This window comes from Xenia sp. Carnegie-2017, unplaced genomic scaffold, assembly GCF_021976095.1.
Source record: "Xenia sp. Carnegie-2017 unplaced genomic scaffold, XeniaSp_v1 HiC_scaffold_3, whole genome shotgun sequence".
In the NCBI taxonomy this organism is placed as follows: Eukaryota; Metazoa; Cnidaria; class Anthozoa; order Malacalcyonacea; family Xeniidae; genus Xenia; species Xenia sp. Carnegie-2017.
Window position 1 is genome coordinate 3,700,261 of NW_025813493.1, and position 18,640 is coordinate 3,718,900.

Consider the following 18,640-nt stretch of genomic DNA (forward strand, 5'->3'; position numbering starts at 1 on the left):
TTGTCTCAATTCGATGTTTAAAGCTCCGACAACTGTGATTGTATAAAGTCAATCCTCTCAACATTGCTAAGAGGACATTTTCAAGACAACTAAGATAGAAAAGAAGTCTTTGTTTCTTTGGTAATTATTTGTTTAAAAAAGGACGTGGGCTGCTAGTGCTGTCATACGCAAGCGGTTGCTCTAAGAGAATTCCTCAAAGGAAGAATCGTTTGTATATAGTTGTCGAGTAGTTATTGAGAGGTACATAGTTATATGAATTTATAGAGGAATGAGTTTCATTCAAAAGATTATATAAGGTAGGACAATATATATTTACATCATTTCATTATTTCATTTCATTTCATTTCATTTCATTCCGTCGTCACGCAATGTCATCCTCAATATTCGCACAAATATCTGCTGCAATGTTTAAATTTTTGACGGCAGTAACGTCAATAGTAGATTTTGTCGTAAATAGAATAACTATAAAAGCTAAAAATATTGCAACATTATTTTTCTAAAACAAAAAATAAACTGTCGATTTCCGCTCTCTTATTATAGTTCCATAATAACCTCATTTGGCAGCACTTGCGGAGCTTCACTTTCTTGAAAACACCATACTTCATGTTATATTAACGAGTACGAAAACACGGCATACTTTTTAAGGTTAGCACCAATAGATTTTTGTAAAGATAAAAACAATATAGTTGTAAGAATTATCTCAAATCAAATAACTATAAAAATATAAACTTAATTTATACGATGTAGGCGATTGTCCACACTTCTTTCCTTTATTAAGGTACATAAAAGTTATTTTACCGACAAACTGACTGCACGTCAACTTTAAGAAATGTTTCTTTATATAAAAATATCAGTTAAAATCAAAATCTTTTTATGCAAATCTCGCACATTTTAGGAAAGATTAACAATTTTGTTGATGGCTGGATTTCTATTACATCTCTCACCTTTTGTTGAGTACTTTGCGAGTACAGATTTAAGGTAATTTTTTTTATGTTTATTTTTATTTAATTGTGACATGAAAGATAGATATCCCATCTTATCTATATAAGATATTAAAAACATATTATTGTATAAATTATAAAACAAACGCATTTTTATTATTTGCTAATGTCGTCTCTGTTTACTTTAGTCTAACAAATGACGTAAATCAAATCAGCATGATATGAATTCTTATGACGTCATTATGCCATTTAATTAATATAGATAAAGAAATAAGAAACCATTTTGTTCGATTTTCAAAATTTACCAGCGTGCATTAAAATGGAAATATGACAATTTCAAGTTTGGACAACTGATACGCATTGAAATTATAAATGTAGGAAAGTTACTAAGAAAGGGCAAGGCTAGGACACAAGTTTGCTTGATACAATGCCTGTTATATCAGCTTGACAATTTTTATAAAAAGATGTATTTTTCGGAGCATTCAAGCAGATGGATACGTTCTTAGATAGTTTTAAAATCACAGTATGATTTGATGTATTTAAAACAAACCCAAACCTACAGATTGTTACAAAAATCAAATATACAAAAAGGTATAGTACACTTTAAGCAGATTTATTTACACTTAATGATTTTACAACAACTTTGATTCACTTGTTTATAGGACAGAAAAAAAAAATTTCTGAAAGGACCTGACATTTTTTGTCGTAATTGATATAGACAAAATCAAAACATTTTTCCTATTTATCGACCGTTATCCGACCAATGGTCACCCAGCAAAAGTAACATGTTCTGCTGACTCCAGCTTTTTAGGACCCATTCGACAGCGTTGAGCACGATTTAGTTGCTCCTTAATATTAACTACAATGTCCAAAACGATTTAAAAAATTTTAAAAATTTGATTTCTATATAGTTCTCAAAAGTGAACACTCTTTGATTTCTTCTTTAACGAAAAGTTCTGCAAATAACAGACTTTGAATTAGGAATTTTTGTTTTAAGTGGTGGATGTTAGACAATCAACTTCTAGTAATTTTTTGTTGACGTAGTTGATGTTAGACAATGAACTTCTATAAACTTTAAATGAACATCTTTAGGATGAAGCAGGAGAAAAAGATGCATATTTACACTAAATGGATCAACTCAAAGCTTGAAAAAGTAATCTAACAAAAATTTAAGCTGCTTTAAACACCCTTTTTTATTTTTTGATGATTTTTCTTTCCAGACGCATCCTCCTATAAAGAATTTATATGAAGACTTAAAAGATGGTCGTGTTATATTTTCGCTACTCAACGTCTTGTTAAATAAAAAAAAGGTAAGTTTGCATAGGGTATTAATTATCTTTGAAGAAGCTGTAGAAATAATACTTCTTTTCGTTTTTAGAATACAGAGAAACCAGAAAAAAATTCTTCCAACTACGAAAATGTTCAAGACGTCCTTACAGTTTTAAAGAAAAGAGGGGTAATACGATAATTACTTCAATCAGGAATCAAAAATGAAGAAGTGTTGTATTATTTTGGATGAAAGCTATTTATTTTATAGTTCATTTGATTTGCTTACTGTAGAAAAGCTTTAAATGTCTTCGAAATTTATTTCATTTGTAGTTAGAAATTGACATAATAGAAAGTGGAGAAAATGCCAAATGGAATGAAAGGGAAATTCTTGCTCTGATTTGGCAGATAATACTGCATTTTCAGGTAATTACACAATAATACTTTACAACTATTAGAGTCAAACACTCTCCTTTCAGAATTCTTCTTATTTTGTGATAAATGACGTGAAATTCCCCATAGGGGCAGAGCACTAAGTATAACAATGCTCTAATCCCTTGTAATTATATCTGAACTATTTACATAGAGAAGTTGTTATCAAGTTGAAAAAAGCAAATACTACATCCACATGTTTACTAGATTGAAACAGTTTTACCAGATGAGTTACTAACAACTTTGGAAGATAAAGATTCGTCATTGCGGACGAAACATCTTTTAGATGAAGTTGAAGAGCGGTTGTTGAAATGGATACAGGATGTTCTTCAAGGGTATAAAGTTTTCAGTTGTTGATGATAGTCAACTTGATTTGTGTCTATTTCGTTAATTGTGATGTAATTTAGAATGTTTGTGGTAAATGATCTTGAAAGCAGCTGGGAAGATGGTTTTGCATTTTTGTTTCTTCTATCTGCTTTTCGGTAACGTAGCTATTTTTGGTTTTAATTTTAAGATCAATACAAATGGAGTATAGATATACAACTTATTTCTTGGTAGTCCATCTGCTGTTGAAATGAGCAAAGCACTAAAAATGTCTTCTCGTGAGAGGCTGAAGTACTCATTTGATGTTGCAGAGCAAGAATTCGGTGTTCCTAGCTTGCTGGATCCTTCGGGTATAAGAAGTTAAATGATTATTTCATTTGTTTGATATTGATGAAAAACGCAGATCAAATTTATTTGAACAGACGTTGAAAAAGACGAAGTTGATAAAGAACGAATGTTGATATATTTTTCTTCATTATATGAAGTCCTGAAAAATCATGAAGTAAAAAAGCCTTTACTAATGCCAGAGGTATATCATCGTATATATCTGAGATGAAAAAATATTTTAATGTGTGTTTATGTCCCTTTGAAATTAGCATGAATCAACAAAACTGAGCGCTATTTAAGCTAAAAAAAAATAACATGATTTTACTATTTGTGAAGATTTATTACACCATTGTGTATTCAATGAAAAGAGTACAAGAGATGATGGACAAGGTCACAAACAAATCGACTGGCCAAGTGAGAACAAAAGAATTGAGCGTGAGCTATATTTTAAATGTTCACTTACACTCATTCAACAGAGGATTAAATTGTCCAGTATAATCACACGATTTCTAGTTCGACAAAAATATCAGAGTAGTTCTTGTTTCAGTAATTTTGACGAATGGAAAAGAGGATCATTTTTAGAATTTTTTGCCTAATTTGGTTGGATAAAACTTTAAACTTTTCAACTATATAAAGCAAAGTAGAAGAGTTTAAGCTCATCAGACCAAATTAAGTAAAAAATTACATCTGTTATAGACATTGCAATCAATAATTGAAGCATATCCATTTTATCATAACTTTAAGGAAATGGACAATTTTTAAGGATAATTTTTCATAGGCAGAAGATTTGGTACTCATCGTTTGAATTTTGTTTTGTTACTTTTTGCTCAATAATTTCAGCACGGGGAGTTGAATTGTAATGTGCTTTTACAGGAAATTCAAATGGAATTATTGGAATTACGGAAGATGATTCATCAATTCAATAACAGATATAACGATATCTTTCGATTCCAAAGTTTTGATCACGAGGAATTTTGTCAAGTCATGAAGGATTTTGGTGAACTTAGTAAACGTTGGTCAGCACTTAACAACAAAGAAATCCCAGGGTAAAATTACTTGTCTTGTTTAGTGGCTGCTTGTGGGAAGCGTGATGTAATACTTTTTATTGTTTTTTTTGCAGCTCAAGAAGAATCATTAATGTGAGTTTTTTTTATCTTCTTAACACATCTCCAGTTTTTAAATTTGTCTTCCAATTTTTTAATTTGTCTTCCAGTTTTTTAATTTGTCTTCCAGTTTTTAATTTGTCTGTAAGTGGTGCTGGCAACTTTCATTCCATTTACAAAACAAAGATTTATAGTCTTGGAGGCATACTTAAACTCACTTCAACTTCTTCCTTTGTTTTCATTTGTTTATGTAATATATACTTTAAAAGTGTCTTAAAAGGAGCAAATACCTTGGTGAATGGTCAAATACTAACGAAATAGCTTTTAAAAGGACTGTTTAAGCCAGAACACTAAACCAAGAATTATAAAAGAGCTGTTTTTAAAGATAATAGACACTATACATTTCGGCAGACTACTTATCAGGTGTCAACGTCTGCTAAATTTGAGCTTCAGAATCATGCCATATTTATAATATTACCAAAATTCTACGTCATCTCTGAATTTAGAGATGACGTTCGAAAGAGATAGATGAAACACATAATCTTTCTGTCGACGGAGAACGGTATTTGCTCTTTTCAAGACAATTTTTAAATTTGTCACCACGATTTGTCTCTGTTTTACAACTTTTTATCTTGTTTTATCCAGAGTGCTCATTTAACAATTGGAGACAAAGTTATCGAGATCGAATCTGTTTCCTCCAATGCAATTGTCCTCAAGTACAAGATTTTATATTATGAAATTATCACTGTCATCGAAATGATTGAAAGTAACATTAGAGTTATTAAGAAAGATAAACAGAGCCAGCAGACGGCAGCATTGATTGGTGTAAGTAACATATAAATCGTGCAGTGCATAAAAATACTTTTGCTATAAACAATTACAATCATTTCAGGAGATTATTCAAATGATGGATCAGGTACAAGAAATCAAGATTAAACAGTTAGAAGATCTTATAAGTGAAGTAAACATGGCTGAGAATGTTGACTCAAAAGAACTTGATGAATTGAATAAAGAATTTGAAGATTTTGAATCTCGTCTTACACATATTAAGGATTTTCTTTCAAATACGAATGTAAGTTATTGAGTAAGTTATTGAAAGCCTGTGGTATTCCTCTTTTAACTTTTCCATCACATTTGCAAAATTTGAAACTATTTGAATTATAATTAAAAACAACAATATCTACAATATATTATAATACAATATAATTAATTATTCAGTTGCCATAAATTCTTTACTTGAAACCAATTCTTTAGAATTCCTAAAATAGTTACGTTTGCCCATGTGAGTACACAATGGCAATAATAAAATGTTCTTTTGTAGAGTTCCAACAGCAGAGTTCCAACATGGCAGACGATAAGAAAAAGTATAATTAAGGTTGTAATGATGTATATAACTTCTTCTCGCATTGCGCCCTTTTCTGGAACTTATAATTTAAGACAATCTTAAGCATGTTTTATACAATTTATATTGGTTTATAACTTTCTAATCAAACTTTCTTATTTACTGTTTCTCATGAATCACGAGAAAACCATCCATAGGCTTCATGGCAAACAAGGATTAAGTGGCTCCCTTTAAGTAACATGCAACGCTCTAGTACTCAATTATCTCAGGGTATCAGGAGGCATGGACCGAAAACGGGATTTTTCTTTTTTAAATTTGTCTTTTTTTTACAAGAATTCCTCTCATAAAAGACACTTGAACATCCAAGGAAACTGAAAGGTTCAAACATATCCTGCCTTGACTTATAAATTAAACAAACTCTAAGCATGTTTATACTTTTTTTACATGTTACCTTTTACAGTGTAGCATTCTCATAAATCTCTCGTGATGAACGAGAGCCTTCTTATACAATATAATATTCTCATCATGAACGAAAGCATCCACAGGCCTCGTGGAGAAATGCGATTATCTACTTTTTTCTAATGCAATTTCTACAAAGATAACATTTAATAAGCCAAGAAATTTTAATCATCTAAATGAAACCTCGCTTTCAATCTTTATGTTATAAAATTTTGATTCATTTTGGATGATAAATTTCGTTTTACCTTAAAATATTTTCATAATTCAATGTAGAAAGTAACTTCTCTTCTACAGTAATTTACGGATTAAACAGCAAATTTTTCGGATTCAAAGGAATTCTTTTGATTGCATAGAGACAGCCGTCCAATTTATTACATATCTAAGCGTATATAACGCATTTCCAAATCACGTACAAAATTTCCCTCACATGACCAACTTACCGTCTATTTAAATGATGTGTGTAATAAAAAGAACTCTTTAATCTTAAAAAAAAAGGTAAGTTATTGCCTTTTTTGAAATTGTAACGATGTACTTCAATTTTCTAATGTATTAATTAGTTCGCAAAATTTGAAACCTTTTTTTGTTTGTCAAGAATGAGCCTTTTATATCTTTTAAAACACCATCCATGGAAATTGATGGCGATGACACAAAGAGAGCCTCAACTCATGACATCGTGTTAAGTTATAAAACTACTTACCCAACATATTGTCAGCGGTTGAGAGACTGGAAAAGAGGATCAACAAGATGCAAGCCGAGAATCTAAGCCAGAAGAACGCAAAAGAATTGAAAGTGAGTTTGTGCAATTTTTTGTCATGATTTGTTGTCGTTTCGAAGTATGATCGTTTTACGAATGCTGATTATTCTCATGACTTTATAAACTTGACAATTTCATTCAGGTAATCGACATAGAAATGCAAGAATTACATAAGGTTTTATGTCAAATGCACAATGAAATGTCTACATCCTTAGAAGTTGATCCAAAGGAATTTTCAAAAATCCAAAATGAATTGGAAAAACTGATTGAGCGATGGTTGATACTTGTAAAAAACAATAATAAAAAAATCATGAGGTGAGGCAAGGAATTTCACACAGTTTATAATTAAACACGAAAACATTTATTAATTCTCTGCGATGTCCTTCAGACAACCAGCCATTGTTCGAGAAATCAAAACGAGAAAAACTGCTCACGTACGTAAGTCTGTAGAAATTTCATCTTAAATTTCTTAGTTCAGGAGGAAGGGTTGTGTGTGTGAACGTTTGCCACAACACTTTTAATGAGAGAATTAAAAAATCGTTAATTTAAGAACGTTTGACGGTAAATTTTAGTGGCAATAATTGAATGCCATTAAGAATTTCTTAATTAAACTGTTAAGATGGAAATAGGTGATGATAAAAAAAGTTTTCCTAAACTTTTAATTTAAAAAAACTGTTAATAATACTCACAAAATATAACTTAGTCTTTGTTAAAACTTCATAGAATAATTTTCACAGCTAAAATTATTTGAATAGATATATACAACTGTCTCAAGCAATTAGTTTTTGGTTATCTAAAGCAATTTTTGTTGAGTGATTAATTTTTAATAAATTTATTGATTCTTCATATGATGTGTGAAAAATTGCATAATCATGCGATAAAGTTTTATTTTACATTTACATACGTCAAACCATTTCTTTAGAGTGCTCATTTAACAATTGGGGACAAAGTTATTGAGATCGAATCTGCTTCCTCCAATGGAATTGTCATCAAGCACAAGATTTTATATCAAGAAATTATCACTATCATCGAAATGATTGAAAGTAACATTAAAGTAATTACAAAAGAAGAACCGAGTCAGAAAACGGCTGCATTACTTGATGTAAGTTGGTTTGAAAATTGACTAATTCTAATTTTATAAAACAATATTTGGACTTCCCAAAATTATTAAACGACATGAGACTACGTGTTATCATCTAAATTATGTTTTGATAAAACAATTTTTTGCACTAGGAGAATATTCAAAGACTAAACCAGCTTCAGAAGAATATTTCAGAATTACATGAACTCATTAGTGAGTTAGAAGTGGCTAAAAATGTTGATTCAAAAGAGCTGAAGGAATTACTAAATAAGCACAAAGATTTCATAGCTCGTCTTACTGAAGTTGATGCTTTTATCTCAAACGAGAAAGAAAGGTTTGTATATTTATTACATTCTGTTTTCTTTCTTTTCAATAGAATATATCTTTACATACATTGTTATACATCAATCATTATGTATTGTGTATCTAGGCAACCAGTTCTGGTCACGAAGACTGTGTATGAGACAAGTAGAGAGGAAGAAATCGTACGAAGTTTACATTCTCGAGTCAAATTGATTTTAACGTAAAAATTGTTTTCTCAACAAACATCATATCTTTCATGAGAAAGCTTTACAGGTTTTTTGATGCATTGTTCAACCAAACGATTTGTTATCACATAATCTTAAAAAAATAATTGTATTTATTCTATATAACCATTATGTAAATATTTGAAAATCGTAGTTACATAGACGCGATTATTAGCCTGGCTAACGGCATTACATTTTACAGGATATTGTACATTTAATAAATAAAAGATATTTACTTCAATGCTCAAAAAAAGTCTATCTTCTACGAGGTCAACAAAAATCTCATAATGCAAGACAGCAATTGCATTAACAATCATACATAGCAATGGTCATCAAATTTTTCAATAAAACTCGCCGATAAACATAACATTACACAAGTAAGGTAGTTAAGACAATCCCCTATATCTGCGGAAATTTACATTAGTCCGAATACAACAAGATTACAGCCAATTTTCATTCTTTTGGAACTGATCCCGTGCTTATATTTCTCTTCATTTAAATAGTTACTTATGAAATTAGAGTAAAAAGACTGCCAAAGCTGAGAATAATAGATAGAGCATCAGCCAGATAGCACAATAAAAGCATTGAATTCCAACAAATACGACTCTATAGTCTTTACCTCAACTGACTATTATTTATATAATCCCGAAATTTCTGTATGATTCACTTCAGCCTATATAATGTTCAATATAACAAACGACGTATGTTCTACGTCATGTGCTAAGTCAATGATACTCCTTACCTTCCTGACAGAATGCTACTTTTTTGAACAGAAGATTCTTATGCTACTAGCTGTATATGTTATGGATCTGTAGGCAGAAGAAACATGAATTATTAAATATTTGCTGCTGAATTAAGTCAGCTCTGAATGCGATGTCCTTGTTACAGTAAAACAAACAAACTTTTCATATCACAGATCTAAATCTTAGCTAACTTGTCTCAATTCGATGTTTAAAGCTCCGACAACTGTGATTGTATAAAGTCAATCCTCTCAACATTGCTAAGAGGACATTTTCAAGACAACTAAGATAGAAAAGAAGTCTTTGTTTCTTTGGTAATTATTTGTTTAAAAAAGGACGTGGGTTGCTAGAGCTGTCATACGCAAGCGGTTGCTCTAAGAAAATTCTTCAAGGCAAGAATCGCTTGTATATAGTTGTCGAGTAGTTACGGAGAGGTACATAGTTATATGAATTTATAGAGGAATGAGTTTCAGTCAAAAGAGTATATAAGGTAAGACAATATATATTTACATCATTTCATTTGTAAGTGAATAAATTCGTCCATTGATATACCACGTCGTCACGCAACGTCATCCTCAATATTCACACAAATTTCTGCTGCAATGTTTAAATTTTTGACGGCAGTAACGTCGATAGTAGATTTTGTCGTAAATAGAATAACTATAAAAGCTAAAAATATTGCAACATTAACTTTCTAAAACAAAAAATAAACTGTCGATTTCCGCTCTCTTATTATAGTTCCATAAAACAAAAAATAAACTGTTGATTCCGCTCATATTATAATAACCTCATTTGGCAGCACTTGCGGAACTTCACTTTCTTGAAGTCACCATATTTCATGTTATCTTAAAACGAAAACACGGCATACTTTTTAAGGTTAGCACCAATAGATATTTCTAAAGATAAAAACAATATAGTTGTAAGAATTATCTCAAATCAAATAACTATAAAAATATAAACTTAATTTATACGATTTAGGCGATTGTCCACAGTTGTTTCCTTTATTAAACCATATAAGAGTTATTTTCTCGACAAACTGACTGCACGTCAACTTTAAGAAATGTTTCTTTATTTAAAAATATCAGTTGAAATCAAAATCTTTTTATGCAAATCTCGCACATTCTAGGAAAGCTTAACAATTTTGTTGATGGCTGGATTTCTATTACATCTCTCACCTTTCGTTGAGTACTTTGCGAGTACAGATTTATGGTAATGTTTTTATGTTTATTTTTATTTAATTGTGACATGATCAATAAAAGATAGATCTTATCTAAATAAGATATTAAAAACATATCATTGTATAAATTATAAAACAAACGCATTTTTTTATTTGCTGATGTCGTCTCTGTTTATCTTAGTTTATTAAATGACGTAAATCAAATCAGCATGATATGAATTCTTATGACGTCATTATGCCATTTAATTAATATAGATAAAGAAATAAGAAACCATTTTGTTCGATTTTTAAAATTTCCCGGCGTGCATTAAAATGGAAATATGACAATTTCAAGTTTGGACAACTGATACGCATTGAAATTATAAATGTAGGAAAGTTACTAAGAAAGGGCAAGGCTAGGAAACAAGTTTGCTCGATACAATGCCTGTTATATACAATGCTTGACAATTTTTATAAAAAGAAGTATTTTTCGGAGCATTCAAGCAGATGGATACGTTCTTAGATAGTTTTAAAATCACAGTATGATTTGATGTATTTAAAACAAACCCAAACCTACAGATTGTTACAAAAATCAAATATACAAAAAGGTATAGTACACTTTAAGCAGATTTATTTACACTTAATGATTTTACAACAACTTCGACAATTTTGATTCACTTGTTTATAGGACAGAAAAAAATAATTACTGAAAGGACCTGACATTTTTTGTCGTAATTGATATAGACAAAATCAAAACATTTTTTCCTATTTATCGACCGTTATCCGACCAATGGTCACCCAGCAAAAGTAACATGTTCTGCTGACTCCAGCTTTTTAGGTCACATTCGACAGCCTGATATAAATAAGCACGATTTAGTTGCTCCTTAATATTAACTACAATGTCCAAAATGATTTAAAAAATTTTAAAAATTTGATTTCTATATAGTTCTCAAAAGTGAACACTCTTTGATTTCTTCTTTAACGAAAATTTCTGCAAAATAACAGACTTTTGAATTAGGACTTTTTGTTTTTAGTGGTGGATGTTAGACAATTAAATTCCAGGAATTTTTTGTTGACGTAGTTGATGTTAGACAATTAACTTCTACGAATTTTTTTTTAAGTGGTGGATGTTAGACAATGAACTTCTATAAACTTTAAATGAACATCTTTAGGATGAAGCAGGAGAAAAAGATGCATATTTACACTAAATGGATCAACTCAAAGCTTGAAAAAGTAATCTAACAAAAATTTAAGCTGCTTTAAACACCCTTTTTTATTTTTTGTTGATTTTTCTTTTCCAGACGTATCCTCCTATAGAGAATTTATATGAAGACTTAAAAGATGGTCGTGTTATATTTTCGCTACTCAACGTCTTGTTGAATAAAAAAATGTAGGTTTGCACAGGGTATTAATTATCTTTGAAGAAGCTGTAGAAATAATACTTCTCTTCGTTTTTTAGAAGACAGAGAAACCAGATAAAAATTCTTCCAACTACGAAAATGTTCAAGACGTCCTTACAGTTTTAAAGAAAAGAGGGGTAATACGATAATTACTTCAATCAGGAATCAAAAATGAAAAAGTGTTGTATTATTTTGGATGAAAGCTATTTATTTTATAGTTCATTTGATTTGCTTACTGTAGAAAAGCTTTAAATGTCTTCGAAATTTATTTCATTTGTAGTTAGAAATTGACATAATAGAAAGTGGAGAAAATGCCAAATGGAATGAAAGGGAAATTCTTGCTCTGATTTGGCAGATAATACTGCATTTTCAGGTAATTACACAATAATACTTTGCAACTATTAGAGTCAAACTTTCTCCTTTCAGAATTCTTTTTATTTTGTGATAAATGACGTGAAATTTCCCCTAGGGGCAGAGCACTAAATATAACAATGCTCTAATCCCTTGTAATTATATCTGAACTATTTACATATAGAAGTTGTTATCAAGTTGAAAAAAGCAAATACTACATCTACATGTTTACTAGATTGAAACAGTTTTACCAGATGAGTTACTAACAACTTTGGAAGATAAAGATTCGTCATTGCGGACGAAACATCTTTTAGATGAAGTTGAAGAGCGGTTGTTGAAATGGATACAGGATGTTCTTCAAGGGTATAAAGTTTTCAGTTGTTGATGATAGTCAACTTGGTTTGTGTCTATTTCGTTAATTGTGGTGTAATTTAGAATGTTTGTGGTAAATGATCTTGAAAGCAGCTGGGAAGATGGTTTTGCATTTTTGTTTCTTCTATCTGCTTTTCGGTAACGTAGCTATTTTTGGTTTTAATTTTAAGATCAATACAAAGAGAGTATATATATACAACTTATTTCTTGGTAGTCCATCTGCTGTTGAAATGAGCAAAGCACTAAAAATGTCTTCTCGTGAGAGACTGAAGTACTCATTTGATGTTGCAGAGCAAGAATTTGGTGTTCCTAGCTTGCTGGATCCTTCGGGTATAAGAAGTTAAATGATTATTTCATTTGTTTGATATATTGATGAAAAACGCAGATAAATTTTATTTGAACAGACGTTGAAAAAGACGAAGTTGATAAAGAACGAATGTTGATATATTTTTCTTCATTATATGAAGTCCTGAAAAATCATGAAGTAAAAAAGCCTTTACTAATGCCAGAGGTATATCATCGTATATATCTGAGATGAAAAAATATTTTAATGTGTGTTTATGTCCCTTTGAAATTAGCATGAATCAACAAAACTGAGCGCTATTTAAGCTAAAAAAATAATATGATTTTACTATTTGTGAAGATTTATTACACCATTGTGTATTCAATGAAAAGAGTACAAGAGATGATGGACAAGGTCACAGACAAATCGACTGGCCAAGTGAGAACAAAAGAATTGAGCGTGAGTTATATTTTAAATGTTCACTTACACTCATTCAACAGAGGATTAAATTGTCCAGTATAATCACACGATTTCTAGTTCGAAAAAAAATTAGAGTAGTTTTCGTTTCAGTAATTTGATGAATGGAAAAGAGCATCATTTGTAGAATTCCTTGCCTAATTTGGTTGGATAAAACTTTAAACTTTTCAACTATATAAAGCAAAGTAGAAGAGTTTAAGCTCATCAGACCAAATTAAGTAAAAAATTACATCTGTTATAGACATTGCAATCAATAATTGAAGCATATCCATTTTATCATAACTTTAAGGAAATGGACAATTTTTAAGGATAATTTGTCATAGGCAGAAGATTTGGTACTCATCGTTTGAATTTTGTTTGTTACTTTTTGCTCAATAATTTCAGCACGGGGAGTTGAATTGTAATGTGCTTTTACGGGAAATTCAAATGGAATTATTGGAATTACGGAAGATGATTCATCAATTCAATAACAGATATAACGATATCTTTCGATTCCAAAGTTTTGATCACGAGGAATTTTGTCAAGTCATGAAGGATTTTGGTGAACTTAGTAAACGTTGGTCAGCACTTAACAACAAAAAAATCTCAGAGTAAAATTACTTGTCTTGTTTAGTGGCTGCTTGTGGGAAGCGTGATGTAATACTTTTTATTGTTTTTTTTTGCAGCTCAAGAAGAATCATTAATGTGAGTTTTTTTTTATCTTCTCAACACATCTCCAGTTTTTAAATTTGTCTTCCAATTTTTTAATTTGTCTTCCAGTTTTTTAATTTGTCTTCCAGTTTTTAATTTGTCTGTAAGTGGTGCTGGCAACTTTCATTCCATTTACAAAACAAAAATTTATAGTCTTGGAGGCATACTTAAACTCACTTCAACTTCTTCCTTTGTGTTCATTTGTTTATGTAATATATACTTTAAAAGTGTCTTAAAAGGAGCAAATACCTTGGTGAATGGTCAAATACTAACGAAATAGTTTTTAAAAGAACTGTTTAAGCCAGAACACTAAACCAACAATTATAAAAGGGCTGTTTTCAAAATTAATAGACACTATACATTTCGGCAGACTACTTATCAGGTGTCAACGTCTGCTAAATTTGAGCTTCAGAATCATGCGATATTTATAATATTACCAAAATTCTACGTCATCTCTGAATTTAGAGATTACGTTCGAAACAGAGATAGATGAAACACAGAATCTTTCTGTCGACGGAGGACGGTATTTGCTCTTTTCAAGAGAATTCTAAATTTGTCACCACGATTTGTCTCTGTTTTACACCTTTTTATCTTGTTTTATCCAGAGTGCTCATTTAACAATTGGAGACAAAGTTATCGAGATCGAATCTGTTTCCTCCAATGCAATTGTCCTCAAGTACAAGATTTTATATTATGAAATTATCACTGTCATCGAAATGATTGAAAGTAACATTAGAGTTATTAAGAAAGATAAACAGAGCCAGCAAACGGCAGCATTGATTGGTGTAAGTAACATATAAATCGTGCAGTGCATAAAAATACTTTTGCTATAAACAATTACAATCATTTCAGGAGATGATGGATCAGGTACAAGAAATCAAGATTAAACAGTTAGAAGATCTTATAAGTGAAGTAAACATGGCTGAGAATGTTGAATCAAAAGAACTTGATGAATTGAATAAAGAATTTGAAGATTTTGAATCTCGTCTTACACATATTAAGGATTTTCTTTCAAATACGAATGTAAGTTATTGAGTAAGTTATTGAAAGCCTGTGGTATTCCTCTTTTAACTTTTCCATCACATTTGCAAAATTTGAAACTATTTGAATTATAATTAAAAACAACAATATCTACAATATATTATAATACAATATAATTAATTATTCAGTTGCCATAAATTCTTTACTTGAAACCAATTTTTTAGAATTCCTAAAATAGTTACGTTTGCCCATGTGAGTAAACAATGGCAATAATAAAATGTTCTTTTGTAGAGTTCCAACAGCAGAGTTCCAACATGGCAGACGATAAGAAAAAGTATAATTAAGGTTGTAATGATGTATATAACTTCTTCTCGCATTGCGCCCTTTTCTGGCACTTATAATTTAAGACAATCTTAAGCATGTTTTATACAATTTATATTGGTTTATAACTTTCTGATCAAACTCTCTTATTTACTGTTTCTCATGAATCACGAGAAAACCATCCATAGGCTTCATGGCAAACAAGGATTAAGTGGCTCCCTTTAAGTAACATGCAACGCTTTAGTACTCAATTATCTCAGGGTATCAGGAGGCATGGACCAAAAACAGGATTTTTTTTTTTTAAATTTGTCTTTTTTTTACAAGAATTCCTCTCATAAAAGACACTTGAACATCCAAGGAAACTGAAAGGTTCAAACATATCCTGCCTTGACTTATAAATTAAACAAACTCTAAGCATGTTTATACTTTTTTTACATGTTACCTTTTACAGTGTAGCATTCTCATAAATCTCTCGTGATGAACGAGAGCCTTCTTATACAATATAATATTCTCATCATGAACGAAAGCATCCACAGGCCTCGTGGAGAAATGCGATTATCTACTTTTTTCTAATGCAATTTCTACAAAGATAACATTTAATAAGCCAAGAAATTTTAATCATCTAAATGAAATCTGGCTTTCAATCTTTATGTTATAAAATTTTGATTCATTTTGGATGATAAATTTCGTTTTACCTTAAAATATTTTCATAATTCAATGTAGAAAGTAACTTCTCTTCTACAGTAATTTACGGATTAAACAGCAAATTTTTCGGATTCAAAGGAATTCTTTTGATTGCATAGAGACAGCCGTCCAATTTATTACATATCTAAGCGTATATAACGCATTTCCAAATCACGAACAAAATTTCCCTCACATGACCAACTTACCGCCTATTTAAATGATGTGTGTAATAAAAAGAACTCTTTAATCTTAAAAAAAAAGGTAAGTTGTTGCCTTTTTTGAACTTGTAACGATGTACTTCAATTTTCTAATGTATTAGTTCGCAAAATTTGAAACCTTTTTTGTTTGTCAAGAATGAACCTTTTATATCTTTTAAAACACCATCCATGGAAATTGATGGCGATGACACAAAGAGAGCCTCAACTCATGACATCGTGTTAAGTTATAAAATTACTTACCCAAACATATTGTCAGCGGTTGAGAGACTGGAAAAGAGGATCAACAAGATGCAAGCCGAGAATCTAAGCCAGAAGAACGCAAAAGAATTGAAAGTGAGTTTGTGCAATTTTTTGTCTTGATTTATTGTCGTTTCGAAGTATGATCATTTTATGAATGCTGATTATTCTCATGACTTTATAAACTTGACAATTTCATTCAGGTAATCGACATAGAAATGCAAGAATTACATAAGGTTTTATGTCAAATGCACAATGAAATGTCTACAACCTTAGAAGTTGATCCAAAGGAATTTTCAAAAATCCAAAATGAATTGGAAAAACTGATTGAGCGATGGTTGATACTTGTAAAAAACAATAATAAAGAAATCATGAGGTGAGGCAAGGAATTTCACACAGTTTATAATTAAACACGAAAACATTTATTAATTCTCTGCGATGTCCTTCAGACAACCAGCCATTGTTCGAGAAATCAAAACGAGAAAAACTGCTCACGTACGTAAGTCTGTAGAAATTTCATCTTTCCCTCCTCCTAAATTTCTTAGTTCAGGAGGAGGGTGTGTGTGTGAAAGTTTGCCACAACACTTTTAAAGAGAGAATTAAAAAATCGTTAATTTAAGAACGTTTGACGGTAAATTTTAGTGGCAATAATTGAATGCCATTACGAATTTTTTAATTAAACTGTTAAGATGGAAATAGGTGATGATAAAAAAGTTTTCCTAAACTTTTAATTTAACAAAACTGTTAATAATACTCACGAAATATAACTTAGTCTTTGTTAAAACTTTATAGAATAATTTTCACAGCTAAAATTATTTGAATAGATATATACAACTGTCTCAAGCAATTAGTTTTTGGTCATCTAAGGCAATTTTTGTTGAGTGATTAATTTTTAGTAAATTTATTGATTCTTCATATGATGTGTGAAAAATTGCATAATCATGAGATAAAGCTTTATTTTACATTCACATACGTCAAACCATTTCTTTAGAGTGCTCAGTTAACAATTGGGGACAAAGTTATTGAGATCGAATCTGCTTCCTCCAATGGAATTGTCATCAAGCACAAGATTTTATATCAAGAAATTATCACTATCATCGAAATGATTGAAAGTAACATTAAAGTAATTACAAAAGAAGAACCGAGTCAGAAAACGGCTGCATTACTTGATGTAAGTTGGTTTGAAAATTGACTAATTCTAATTTTATAAAACAATATTTGGACTTCCCAAAATTATTAAACGACATGAGACTACGTGTTATCATCTAAATTATGTTTTGATAAAACAATTTTTTGCACTAGGAGAATATTCAAAGACTAAACCAGCTTCAGAAGAATATTTCAGAATTACATGAACTCATTAGTGAGTTAGAAGTGGCTAAAAATGTTGATTCAAAAGAGCTGAAGGAATTACTAAATAAGCACAAAGATTTCATAGCTCGTCTTACTGAAGTTGATGCTTTTATCTCAAACGAGAAAGAAAGGTTTGTATATTTATTACATTCTGTTTTCTTTCTTTTCAATAGAATATATCTTTACATACATTGTTATACATCAATCATTATGTATTGTGTATCTAGGCAACCAGTTCTGGTCACGAAGACTGTGTATGAGACAAGTAGAGAGGAAGAAATCGTACGAAGTTTACATTCTCGAGTCAAATTGATTTTAACGTAAAAATTGTTTTCTCAACAAACATCATATCTTTCATGAGAAAGCTTTACAGGTTTTTTTGATGCATTGTTCAACCAAACGATTTGTTATCACATAATCTTAAAAAAATAATTGTATTTATTCTATATAACCATTATGTAAATATTTGAAAATCGTAGTTACATAGACGCGATTATTAGCCTGGCTAACGGCATTACATTTTACAGGATATTGTACATTTAATAAATAAAAGATATTTACTTCAATGCTCAAAAAAAGTCTATCTTCTACGAGGTCAACAAAAATCTCATAATGCAAGACAGCAATTGCATTAACAATCATACATAGCAATGGTCATCAAATTTTTCAATAAAACTCGCCGATAAACATAACATTACACAAGTAAGGTAGTTAAGACAATCCCCTATATCTGCGGAAATTTACATTAGTCCGAATACAACAAGATTACAGCCAATTTTCATTCTTTTGGAACTGATCCCGTGCTTATATTTCTCTTCATT

General features: G+C 30.4%; 1 protein-coding gene across 5 annotated transcripts; it reads left to right on the forward strand.

The window, feature by feature from the left end:
• Positions 1-165: 165 nt before the first annotated feature.
• Positions 166-18,397, forward strand: LOC124454230 (spectrin beta chain, erythrocytic-like). 5 transcript variants are annotated; one of them, XM_047005034.1, is made up of 22 exons: positions 166-296; positions 541-645; positions 896-978; positions 2,034-2,094; positions 2,162-2,251; positions 2,320-2,397; positions 2,541-2,633; positions 2,847-2,974; positions 3,047-3,121; positions 3,198-3,313; positions 3,386-3,492; positions 3,627-3,725; positions 4,164-4,336; positions 4,411-4,429; positions 5,039-5,218; positions 5,286-5,465; positions 5,715-6,983; positions 7,091-7,263; positions 16,916-16,961; positions 17,458-17,637; positions 17,769-17,950; positions 18,047-18,397. In XM_047005034.1, the coding sequence occupies exons 3-17, from the start codon at positions 917-919 to the stop codon at positions 5,838-5,840; spliced, it is 1,587 nt and encodes a 528-aa protein (XP_046860990.1). In that variant the 5' UTR covers positions 166-296; positions 541-645; positions 896-916; the 3' UTR covers positions 5,841-6,983; positions 7,091-7,263; positions 16,916-16,961; positions 17,458-17,637; positions 17,769-17,950; positions 18,047-18,397. The 5 variants fall into 5 exon arrangements, 2 of the variants coding, with proteins under 2 accessions (XP_046860990.1, XP_046860991.1); XM_047005035.1 differs by having other exon boundaries at positions 3,627-3,704; XR_006951359.1 differs by lacking the exons at positions 896-978; positions 2,034-2,094; positions 2,162-2,251; ... (15 more) ...; positions 17,769-17,950; positions 18,047-18,397 and adding exons at positions 10,423-10,505; positions 11,625-11,685; positions 11,754-11,842; positions 11,912-12,159.
• The last annotated feature ends 243 nt before the right edge of the window (positions 18,398-18,640 follow it).

What these genes read in the sequence shown, in the direction of transcription:
- LOC124454230 (XM_047005034.1), top strand. Translation starts at nt 917, where the DNA reads ATGGCTGGATTTCTATTACATCTCTCACCTTTTGTTGAGTACTTTGCG. An exon ending in TCAACTCAAAGCTTGAAAAA is followed by an intron (nt 2,095 to 2,161) that starts GTAATCTAACAA and finishes TTTTCTTTCCAG; the next exon opens with ACGCATCCTCCTATAAAGAA. An exon ending in TTTCTTCTATCTGCTTTTCG is followed by an intron (nt 3,122 to 3,197) that starts GTAACGTAGCTA and finishes ATTTCTTGGTAG; the next exon opens with TCCATCTGCTGTTGAAATGA.